Source organism: Corvus cornix, chromosome 5, assembly GCF_000738735.6.
Source record: "Corvus cornix cornix isolate S_Up_H32 chromosome 5, ASM73873v5, whole genome shotgun sequence".
In the NCBI taxonomy this organism is placed as follows: Eukaryota; Metazoa; Chordata; class Aves; order Passeriformes; family Corvidae; genus Corvus; species Corvus cornix.
In genome coordinates, this window is record NC_046335.1 from 50,021,993 (window position 1) to 50,034,065 (window position 12,073).

The window sequence follows — 12,073 nt, forward strand, 5'->3', positions numbered from 1 at the left end:
GGAAGGGTTTCTGCTCTTAATCCTTAAGATTACAGTTTTCTAATATTGCAAGCTTAATCCTTTCCTACAAAAGGCTTTGGTAGGGTAACTGAAATGTTAGGGCTTCAGCCCTTTATTTCTAGTATTTTTTGCGGCTAGCTTGGAATGGGTTTTGCATTCTAACCCCACATATCATCTTCTTTGCATTTTCTGCTCCCTTTTTTCTGATGCTGAAACTAATCAGCAAGTTAAACTACTTGTCTTCCACAGCTGGTGAAAGACGGGCATGTGACTAGTAATGGGGTTTTTAAAAGTTATCTTCTACCTTTAATTCCTTCTGTTCTTGGTCAAAGTGTTGCATACCTCAGCTTCCTAATGCTAGAGCTGCTCTACTTCAGTGTGGCTTTCAGTCTTGCTCAGAAGGAACTGCAGCCTCTCAGTGCTCTGACAACTCAGTTTGTAGAAAGGACTCAGGAGGGAAATAGATGAACTTTAGAGCTTATTTGGATTCATTTTGCATTCCTTTATTAGACTTTGCATGGAAGTTTGCTCTGTCTGAGCAAACATTGTGTGTCAGCAAGAAATTAATGTCTTTGAATAAGATGTGGGGCAGGGAAAAGGTGGTAGCATCATCTTTGCAGTCTTCGCTGGGCTTTGCAGGGCTGGCAGACCTTTGGCAATGCAGCCTGTGACTACAGCACAGAACCTGTCACTGCATGAACTATCACTGCATCTTTTTCCTTTATCAAATACCATATATATTCTCTGCTGAAGGTAGCACAGCAATTTCACCCAATAATAAACAGTCTTAATGAGTTAAAGTGTTTCTGAATTCATACTTCCTGTCATTCCTTGTTCTTGAATCTCACACAATCATTCTTCATATGTGCTCAGATACCTCTGTGCTTGTAATAATTAATCATTTGTTAATGAGGTGAAGCACATGTGTTATCTTGTGGAAAATATTGTTGTGGCATTACCTCTGTGTCTATCACAGCAGTAATATTTCTTTATTTTAAAAAAATTTTGAGAAAATTAGGAAAGTCCTTGGAGAGGGGAAAAAAACTCTGAAGGTACTGATGAAATACAAAATTGCTCTTATACAGTGGTTTTTTACAGAATTTTGAGGCACTTAGTGATATTGTTCACAAATTATTTAAATGAGATCATCAGAAACTAGGTCAGGAGGGCTAGAGAGCATTTTGTATTTAAACATTTGTGTAATTCAAACAGGTCTGTATTTTTAGTCAGCGACAGCTGGTGGCTGTGGGGGAATGGATTTTGAGTTTGACTGGGATTATTTTGTTGCTCTGTAGTTGCTGGATGGAAGAGAGACTACTCTCCAAAAAGCTTTTGGAGCCTGATACAAAAGTACTGGTAGCTGAGAGCTGCATTTGGCAAAAGTTTGGTGGTGCTTACTGAGATCTGCTCTGTACTAAGTGGAAGCTTCCCATGACATATGGAAAGGAAAAAGGGAAAAGGACTCTCAGTAGGATTTGCCTCAGCTGCAGCTGATACTCAGTTCCTCAAAAGCAGAACAAATAGGGGAGTTCCATATCCAACTCTTCAGATAGTGTTTTTTAAACTTTAAGTGCCTCTGGGATCACTTAACTATTTGAAGTCCTTGCTAAATAGGGCAAGTTTAATTTATAATTAAAAAAAAAAAAAGAAAAGGCTATCCTCAGTCCTGCAGACTGTGTTTGTATTTCTGGCTAAGTGACTACACTGTATCCTAATTGAAAAAGATTTTTTTTGGCTTTTTATAATGGCAGGCAAGTTTATGATACCTTTCTTTGTGAGAGAAAAGTGAAGATCTCAAACTATGAAATTTAGGAGATAATAGAAGTGTAAAAATCTTCTTTACAAGTACAAAAATCAGTTTGATTAAATAACTACAATTTGTGAGTGAGCAATAGTTAATATCACTTGCTATAGATTTATATTTAACTTTTAGATGTAATTTCTTTAAACAGTGAGTTCCCCTGTTGAGCTTATAATAATGCAGGCACTTTGCTGGGTGCATGATGACTTGAATGAAGTGGACATTGGCAGCTATATCCTGAAAGTCTGTGGCCAAGAAGAAGTTTTACAGAAGTAAGAAAGCTCTTTTTCATTAATACTTAATTTCATGCTTTTTCCTGAAACAGTTACTGGAAAGTGTATCTCTGGTGATTAAATGTGTGAAAGAAACCTTAAAAATTAAGGGAGTCACTCTTTGCACAAAGATCAGAAGTTTCTGGACTTGTTCTGGGGTATAGCAAAGTAGGTTCTCATCAACTTCCTAAGGCTCTGTTCTAATGCAGGTGCAGGTTTGTAGAACATTTCTGTGGATGGATATTGTAGTTTTTGACCACTCTTCAAATCTCAGAAACAAACCCAAAAATCTAATGTTTTCTAATAAACTGGGCAGGTTGTGGTTTGCAGGATTTTGTTTGTTTCTTGGTTTGATTTTGGGTTTGTTTCTTCGTTGGAATTTTTTTTCAAAACTAATGGTTTACAAAACCCCGTTAGTTTTCTGGGTTAGAATATTTGGTTTCAGTGTTAACCGCTGCAGTTAAGAGCATTAGCACAAGTATAGTATCTGTAATAGTGTATAAAAACTTGTGCAGAAGTGAAAGTCAGATCAAGGATGGGCGTGGAGGTTGATTCACCATTTCCTTACTTTGAGGCAACAGGTTGCCTTGCATATTCTGTGTGAGTTTTTGGAAAAGCACTGCATATTTTTGTTGTGACTGGAGCTTGCTTTTGTTTCACAGCAAGCACTGCATAGGAAGTCACGAGTATATCCAGAACTGCCGGAAGTGGGACACAGACATCAAACTGCAGCTCCTGACCCACAGCGGGATATGCAGCGACCTGGCACGAACAGTGAGTACCTCCTGGTCTGCAAGAGTGTGCTGGCTCCAAGGGGTACCTTCCTGTGTTATTGACAGATTAGCAAGTCTGCCTGGTGTTGGAAATGGTATCCTCTTATCCTAAGGGCAAGTGAAATACATAACTGAATTTTCACAAAGCAAACTGTATAAATATGGGTAGTGCCTCTTACTAGAACCAAGTATTGTACCTGGAGAAAGTATGCAAGCATTTGGACTAAACCTGAGGCTTGAAAGAGAAGCAACAAATTTCAGAGTTAAATAAAAGTTGAGAAGAGTTTTTGTGTTTAATTATATATGTATTAGACCATCAAAGAAGGGAGGAGTATTTGGTATCTGCATAGTTAGGCACTTGATGGCTGTTTCTTCCCTCTTTCCCCATGTGTACACATTTCACAGGCTGTTAAGTAGTTTTCTTCTCCCCTTTGAAGAGATCACCTTACATCTTTTCCCTTCAACTCCCCAAGTATTAGTAATTAATCTTCTGTAACAGTATACCTATTATAGAAAGGTGAGAACTGGACTTAGTACCGAATATTTTATTGCAGGAAGATGATGACAGGACACCTGTACATCTAACCAAACACCTCTACAAAGTAGAAAAGCCTTTCAGAGAACCTATCATAAGGTAATGTTTTGTGGTTATTTTAGTAATCAAGTGCTGATCACTGCTGACCAAGGTTGTGTTCTGTTCTGTTCCTGTACCTGTGTTCAATAACTATTATTTCTTGCAGGTCTTCCATTGAAGAGCTTCTTGAGGTGTATCACAAGCAAGTTAACATAGCCCTCAAGAGTGAGGTAAGGTCATTGTAGATTATTGCTGAACCAAAAGTAGCGTGACCAAGTTCACTGATAAGGTAGCTGGGAAAAAGACTTGCAGGTTATCTCAGGGAAACTGAAATCTGAACAAGCTGTCAAATGTGAAATTATAATCATGGGTATTTAGATTTCTGTTCTTCTTTTCTTCTAGGCTTTTCTTGCAAACCAGTTGTTATCTGATCATCACAACTAGAAATGTATCTTCCAAGTCCTGGGGTGCAAAATAACCTTTTCCTCAAACATGCTGGAAGGGGTTAATTCAGGAGAATAGGGAAGAGGTCTGAATCCTGACTATGGCTGTTGTTGACAGCCATGAAAGATGTATTTACTAACAGATAAAAATCTACATAATAGTGAGCAGGAATAGTTATGTACAATGGGAGTTAGAACTGAAGCATGTTTGGAACATATAAGTAAGTTCTACACAAAGCATAGTAATGTCTTACTCTGCATTATTCAATTAATTTAAAACACCCTGTCCAAAAAATTGTCTATTTCAGTATATGACAGGTAGCTTAAAGCAGCTTGCATGTTGAGTAGTTTGGAGTGACTTCCCATGTGCAAAAGCTTATGGATATAACTTGCTTTGCTCATTTCTCAAAGGAGAGGCTGCTTTTAACTTCTGATGGTAATGTAACTTGGAGTCTTAAATGCTTAAACATTAGATAACTGTGTTTCTTAACCAGTTTCTGTAAGAACGGTCTTGAATTACTTAATTGCAATACTTTTCATTTCCACTATGTTTGTTTGCCTCTCCAGGAATGCAGGTCTGAGCAAGCTGCTGTCTGCTATTTCCACACTTCCTTAATATTATTTAATTCCCTTGATGGTAATTCACCCTGTTCTCAAGGGTAGTTTTGAACACAATCTTTTTGTGGAAGAGTGAGCTGTTACTGCTCCTGACACGGTGCTGGTTTTGTTGCTTTGCTCTTGCAGCTGCTTCAGTTTCTTTGTTCAGCTGTGATTTCACAGGCTGAGATGAGGAATGCAAAACATCTCAATTCAGACTTGTGTTCCACTCTTTGTAATCTTTTTGAGGTTGGGAGATGTAGTTTGTAGGTGGTGATGATTAGGTCCAAATAGCAGCAGTTCTGCATTTGAAATTTTTTACTTCATGAAGTGAATTCCTTTACATATTCAGTAGCTGAAGCTTGCTAGCCCAAGTGAAGAAGGGTAATCCATAAATAATTTGTATGTAGGCTTTGATTTCACATTGTTGAATACTTCCAAAGTTATCAATTGTCTTTTTATTGAGATTTGAGAGCCTGTGAGGAAAATAGCAGTGGCAGTTTTGCTTTCTGTGTCACAAAGAAGCGTTACCTTCAAACTGTTAGCTTTGGAAGTATGGCTTAAATATTTACAGTGTTGTCTGACTTCTGTGGTTATTTTCTTACCAGAACAGTTAATTGATGCCAGGTAGCTCTCAATTTAAAAACTTTCTGATTCAAATGGCTTCTTTACTGTATATTTGTAGGAAGGCCATGAGAATAGGTCGAGGATAGTGGTGGTTGGGAATCAATTTACATCTTAGTGAGAGAATATTGCAATAATTATTCCTCTTATTTAGTTGTAAGTGCTCATACATTATTGTGAAAGAAACCTATGCATTAAGCCTTTAAAAAGTAAACCATTATTTTGAAGCAAATACATGTATTCTTTCAAATTGGGTGAAGACATCCCTTACATTAAAAAACAAACCCCAAGAAACCTAGGATAATTCAGATTTAACTCAAGTGGCTTTTTGTTTATTGGAAGAGTAGAAGGAAAAGAGTATTAGGAGCAGCTCAACTTTGTCTTAAGTAGCCTACAAAAGTATATTAAAGTGAAATAAAAAAGTTAGTTCCATCATGGAAGCAGTACTGTAGTGTAAGTAGCGCAAGCGTAATTTAAACCTGTATCTCTGAGGGCTGAAATTGAAGCACTGCTTCTTTAGCATTGCTTCCTCACACTAATTGAATTTTCTTCTTTGAATTGCACTTTCTTTTTAGGCCATGAGGGAATTTGAGCTTAGTATCTCATTAGAAAATAATTGCTTGCCAACACTTCAGTAGAAAAATGGTTGGGAACCTCCTAATGTTTCCTGGTGCCCCATTCTAGGATCTGTACTACTGTGTTTTTGGCATTCACAAGGAAGTTCTCAATATTGAGGTTTTTCTTTAATCAAATCGTTACACCACAGTTTAATGTAATGGAGATATGCATCTCATAATGACATTTTCTTGGCAATTCATTAAAAAACATTAAAGCAAACTGGGTTTCACAATTGTGATCAGATCAATCTGTTCTCTCATACATTCCTCATTAGAACCAGCATAAAGCAGTAGATCATGTAATTAGGACTGTCAGAAAAATCTGTTCTACATTGGATTGTGTAGAGACTCCTGCAATAACGGACTCCGTGAAGAAGCTAAGGAGGGCTGTTAATCTCCCAAGGACTAAAAATGCTGAGGTAAGCTTTCACACTATAAATTGCATTTTGAGGTATGCTTTTTAACTGACAAATATTATTTCAGAGTCTTTAGTAGCTGGAAATACCAGCAACAGTTCTGTCAGGGTTATGTTGGGATTTTTGTTGGGGTTTTATTTATTTATTTATTTTACTTGATATCTTCAATTTATTTTGACATCTCTCTGATCTTAATCCATTAATCACTTGCTTTGGGAATATTTTCCCTTTCTAAACAGTGACTGTTTAAAAACTAGTTTTAAAATACTGTGTTCTGGTTCTGTAACTAGAAACTTGTGTCACAGCAGATGCCACTAAATCTGACTGAGGGGAACTGACAGGAGCTCATGCTGTCTAAAATTAATGCAGTTGTACTTTAGAGGAGGAATTGACATCATGTATTTTCCCAGTAGTGTTTGTGACTAGCAATAGCATCTTGAAACTCGTAACTGTTCATGCCTCCTGCATTCCTGAGCATAAGGACAAACCCAAAATCTCTCAAATTAGTACAGAATTTGATGATGCAACTTCCTAATAATGAGTGGTTCACTTGAGCAGGACAATCTCAAGTCATGCTGTCAAAAACGGCCATTAAGTAGAGAACTGGGCAACTAAAAAAGCTAAATAATTTTACAATGCTATTTCTGTTGTCCTGCTGCCTTATTGGAGTGGCAATTCACATGATGCTCTATTTGCTTTTGGCTTCATCAGTTCACTGATGTATTTGTAATACTGAACAGAAGACAAATAAATATAGTTGTCACAAGAACTAAAATTCTTGCAGGGAAGGGCAGCAGACATTAAGCAAAGTGAAATACAGCATATAGATTTTTTTTCAATGTTTGCTTTCTGATAGGAGAAATAACTAGATTATAGTGTACAAATAGCTCCCAAAAATAACGTTGCTCCAGTAGAATTTGAAAAAGGTGGGATTGTATCAATAAAACCCTGCAATTATTTTGTGATGGACATTGGCTTACACAGTAATGCATACAAAGGCATATAGCATTGCTTTCAGAAACAGAATTGCTATAAATATTGGAGACTGTTGCATCTAAATGTTTTGTAAGATATTGTTTGATTGTTTTTTTTTTTTTAAGTAATTCTTTGCAGTTGGAAGAAGTGACCGCGTTTTTTGTAAGAATGTGAAATTTTTTGATACTCAGACTTTTAAGTTGAAGATGCTCAGTACACTAAAAGTGTAAGGAGAGCTTTCATCCTTCTGCAGCAGTTGTCAGACTTCTTAGACTCTCTGAAGTGTTGGGAATTCACTGGGTTTTGATTTTAAACCACAAACTTAGTTTTCATTAAAAATTTTAGTTTATCAGGACTTGAATTTGGCATGAGACCCTTCCTGATTAGAAGGGAGTGAATTCCCATGATTTGTTTGTCACCTCTTGGTTTCAACAGTGTGTTTGTTGAGACTAGACATTGCTGTGATGTTGCATCATGTTGAGACTTCCATTTTAGCAGACCAAGAAGCAAACAAAGATAGTACAAAGTAACAGTCCTTACTGTTCATTCTCTCAGTTGTTTAATATCTTTTCTTATTCAGTAAATTTATAACTCTGCCAGCAAAAGGTACCTTACCAAATACCACAAACAAAACAAAAAAAAAAGCTGTTTAAAGCTGTTCAGATTTAAATTACTGGGTAGTAAGCTAATGACCTCTGCTTTCATCCATAACAGCCCTGAGCAAGTTTTGTCTCTACCCAGAGAAGTTAGATTATCCTGAGCAATATTCCAATGTACTGTGTCTTCTACAGGTTCATAAAGAGTGTCAAAACAGTTGACTTGACAAAAAATGAGCTTTTGAACTTGGTGAATAGTTGCTGCATCATATGAAAATTGTGATGCTGTCAATTAACACTTGAAGAGCTTTGAGTGAAAAGATGTATTACATAAACTTAAATATGGGCCCAGTTCATTCAGATACTTCATAATTTCTGTATAAGATACTTAATAGCCATGGGAAATTAATATGGATATTCAGTATGGAAATTTTCTCTGACTTTATTGTGTAGGTATCCTTAAAATGTGGTGATGACAATAGCAAGTGCTTCTCTGGTGAGTAAAGTTCTTCAATTTTTATTTAAAAACTGTTTTTAGGTGGCTAATTCAGGAAGAAATGCATTCAAAATAAATTGTCATTTAGGTTCACAGCAGCCTGAAAACCCTCTGAAAGTGAGTATAAACCAGTTAACAAGAGCAGTTGAGGCCCTTCTGCGACTCCATACGAATTCCTGTAGTAGTTCAGCAGCAGTTTCTCCAGAAGAGACTAAGAGTACCCAGGAAGCTTGGACTGCCACAGAACATCTCCAATTCACAATATTTGCTGCTCATGGAATTTCTTCTGGTTGGGTGTCAAAGTAAGTGATTTATTTATTGCAGAATTCCTCCTTTTATAGTTTTTTTAATGTTCTTATGGGTTTTTTATGTTTAACTTTTTTTCCTTGTCCAGTTATGAAAAATACTACTTGATTTGTTCCCTGACCCATAATGGAAAAGATCTGTTCAAACCTGTTCAGTCCAAGAAGGTTGGCACATACAAGAACTTCTTCTACTTGATTAAATGGGATGAACTGTAAGTGACTTTAGTCTGTTCAAACTCAATAAAGTGTTTTATTTTAGTTACTACCTACCCAGCTAGCTGCTGAATACGGTCATTCAAGCAGCTCTTGGTTTTCTGATTCCATTTGAAGCATCCAAAGAACAATGTGTGAGACCTACTGATCAAAATCAGAAATATTTTTCCAAATGGTATTTCAATACTCATTTTAAAAGGGGGAATGGAAATGCTGGACAAGTGCCCTGTGCTAATGTGTTTGTAGCATACAATTACAGGGAGTTGGGAAGGTTATAACATTCCTTGCAATGGGAATGGCTTGTGCGCTTTAAGAGGGATTAAAGAATAAAGCTTGCTTATGTGTACTGCTCAATTTATGTAAATGGAGAGGAAAAGCAACTCACTTCTACTAACATGAATGTTGAATCAGTTTTTGTTCCAAGTACAGAAGATAGAAAGGAAGAAGGAAGAAGCATGCAGAGAAAAGATAGGGAGATGATGGCAAGTGGTATCTGATAACTGAAAGGGGAATATTTTTCATTATCTATGCACAGCCACTTGAGTTATTGGGCAGCCTGTCATAGCTGAAGCATCATGTGAGCTCCATGGTGCCCCATATCTACTCTCCTGACTGTTTTTAAAGGTCAGAGATAGACCCTGAGGAATACCCTGAAAGTTTGTGGTGAACAAATTATTTCAGAGCAGCGGTGAGAGTTTCTAGAACACCTGCCTTCAGAGAGTACTCCAACTACCTTTTTTTCCTGGTGATGCATGGGATTAATTGTCAGATCTTTTGCTGGCAAGTACTAGTGTATTACAGTGAAAGGTCTGCTAGGTTGCTTAAAAGCTGCTGACAGTAGTGTAGTGCTTTATAGTGGAACTGTGATGTTTTACAGAGAAATCAAACTAAAGGAACATGTTCGGCAGTAAAAACAATGCAAACAAAAATGGAAGCTTGTATAGCTAGTGAGGTGTATGCTCCTCAGCTGCTCTCTTTATAGGTTTTGTACCATTTGAATTTAACTTTCAGTAGTTCTTAATAGATTCTTTCATTTGGATGTGAAACTACTGTCAGCTGACCCTTTCAATCTGAAAAATTAGGAGGTGGCTAACATGGAATTGTGTGTGTCCTTCCTAGTGAGTGGAGTGGGAAAACTGGTTTTGCTGGACAGGTCAGTTCTGTGCAAGGAATGTGATTTAATAGACAGAGATTAAAAAGGGTTGCTCCAAATCTGACTACAGTGCAGAAGTGTTATTTAGGAGGTTTTACAGACTGTTGTTATGGGAGATGAAGTGGAGTAAAATATGATTGCATGGATATTTAACACTTGTTCTTCAATGTTAATTGATTTTTTGAAAGCAAGAGGCATACATGGATTATATGAATAAGCCTGTAACTTACTAACTGCTGCCTTTTTTCTAATTGACTTATTTTTAATACTTTTATTTTATAGAATAATTTTCCCCATCCAGATTTCACAGTTGCCTTTGGAATCAGTCTTGTGTCTGACTTTGTTTGGAATCCTAAATCAAAGTAGTGGGAGTTCCCCTGACTCAAATAAGCAGAGAAAGGGCCCAGAAATTTTGGGTCAGGTTTCTCTACCTCTTTTTGATTTTAGGCGGTAAGTATCCAAAACATGGGTAAGATTATCAATATGATTTGCTCTGTGTAAAGCTTCCTCCACACCCATAACTATAGAAATTGCCTCTCTGATATTGAATATACTAGGCCATGATAAAGGTTAAGAATTGAAAACTGTACTGATACAGAAAAAATACATTTCATTAAATAGAGGACAAAACGTGGTCCTGTGTGGTAGGATTTCCATCTAACTGGGTGAAAAAACTTAACTGCTGGAGGAAGTTGAATATTTGTTTGGATGATTATATCCCAGAATATTCTGAAATTATTCCCTTTGATTCAGAGCTGGATTTATTTTAAACAATTAAAATAAAGGGATGATTAACAAGTGTGTTAAATTTGTGCCATATTTGTATTTTGAACTGGCTTTCCTTCAAATACAGCTGCTGGATGCTGTTACATGTTTTTCACTAAGAATGAAAAGCCTGCTGTAACTTTCCTAAACTGAGTGTTTCTGGATTGGTTCAAGTTGCTTTGTGCTTCCAACTTTGATTACGAAGTGCATTCCAAAATGCTTACCACTTGGGCAGCTACTCAGTGAGACATTAACCAGTAGACTCAAACCACAGGTGCCCAAATTAGACATCATGTTGCAGAAGTGATCACACCATTGCAAAACAGCTTCTGCATTTACGCTTTAGGTTTCCTATTTATCTGTGCTGCTGAGTTCTAGGTCTTACTGGAAGCTTAAATTGTCAAGCAAAGCTGAAGAAAGGCAGCAGATCTTTCCTGGACAGTCACTGCTGTGTGTTGCTTGTGGCTGTTTCGTGGGCTTTGCGTCCTCTGGTTCTGGATTTTTAGTTCACTTGTTCTGCTTTCTTTTTTTGTCTGGTGATGATTCCAACAGCTTGAGGGTGTCACAGTTTAGGATTTCCTGCATTGCAAAGATGGCCTGCAGCTGCTTTCAGTCTCCACCAAAGCTTGGATTCCTTTCATAAAGGATGCTTATTTCAACCTTCTGTTTAAGTGTTACATTTCAGTCTCCTATCTAAATACCACATTTCACAGTATTTGAAAACACAGCTTTTGATTTGATTTGCAAATTTATCTTGTCTTCATGCTGCATGGTATTCTCATAGGAGTTAGTCTGGGGAGAAAACTGTATTTTCTGTTTATGCAGACCACTACAATGGTGTGTGTTATGCCAGAGCTTGCTGAGTGGCCTGTATATAGCAGCTGTAAAGATGCTTAGTAGTCTAATCCACTTGCAGTCCACATAAATTAAATCCAGACCTAGATAGTTAAAGATAGTAGCCAAATATTCCAGTTACAGTTGAAAATAGAATCAATGACAGGCAGGAGCTGAAACTTGGAACTAACTAAAATACAGGGAGAAAAAAACTGGTCATGTATGTGTTTTGGAAGAATCCATAGCCAGGTTAAAATTCCTCCAGCTGAAGTGCATGTGGAGTGGCTTAAAACGTCATTACTTGTGGATGAGACAGAAGGCAGTATTGAACTGGATAATTATTAAAAAGAATAAGCTGTTCAGTTGTGCTTTAGTGGCACAATTTGGTAGTCTTTATTGGCATGATAAGCTCCTAGCTAATCAATATTTACATATAACAACCTGTTCCTTATTTGAAATAAATACAAACCCTAAAACATCTTTTAAAATATACGTAAGGCTTGGCCTTCAAGCAGTCTTTTGAGTAATATTTTGATCTTAAAAGACTGATAGAAGTTTTCTCTACCTAACATTCAACACTTAATTGATTTATGAAGTGTCTTCAGTTGTGCCCTACTGC

The 12,073-nt window shown here is 37.0% G+C and overlaps 1 protein-coding gene across 2 annotated transcripts in view; it reads left to right on the top strand.

Moving 5' to 3' along the window:
- Positions 1-12,073, top strand: part of PIK3C2A (phosphatidylinositol-4-phosphate 3-kinase catalytic subunit type 2 alpha) — a 50,808-nt gene that overhangs the window by 21,069 nt on the left and 17,666 nt on the right. For both annotated transcript variants that reach the window (XM_039552247.1, XM_039552248.1), the window contains exons 5-13: positions 1,953-2,073; positions 2,736-2,847; positions 3,401-3,480; positions 3,587-3,650; positions 5,977-6,120; positions 8,142-8,184; positions 8,273-8,486; positions 8,579-8,701; positions 10,138-10,305. In XM_039552247.1, the coding sequence (XP_039408181.1) occupies positions 1,953-2,073; positions 2,736-2,847; positions 3,401-3,480; positions 3,587-3,650; positions 5,977-6,120; positions 8,142-8,184; positions 8,273-8,486; positions 8,579-8,701; positions 10,138-10,305 (1,069 nt within the window). The remainder of the gene's footprint in view (positions 1-1,952; positions 2,074-2,735; positions 2,848-3,400; positions 3,481-3,586; positions 3,651-5,976; positions 6,121-8,141; positions 8,185-8,272; positions 8,487-8,578; positions 8,702-10,137; positions 10,306-12,073) is intronic.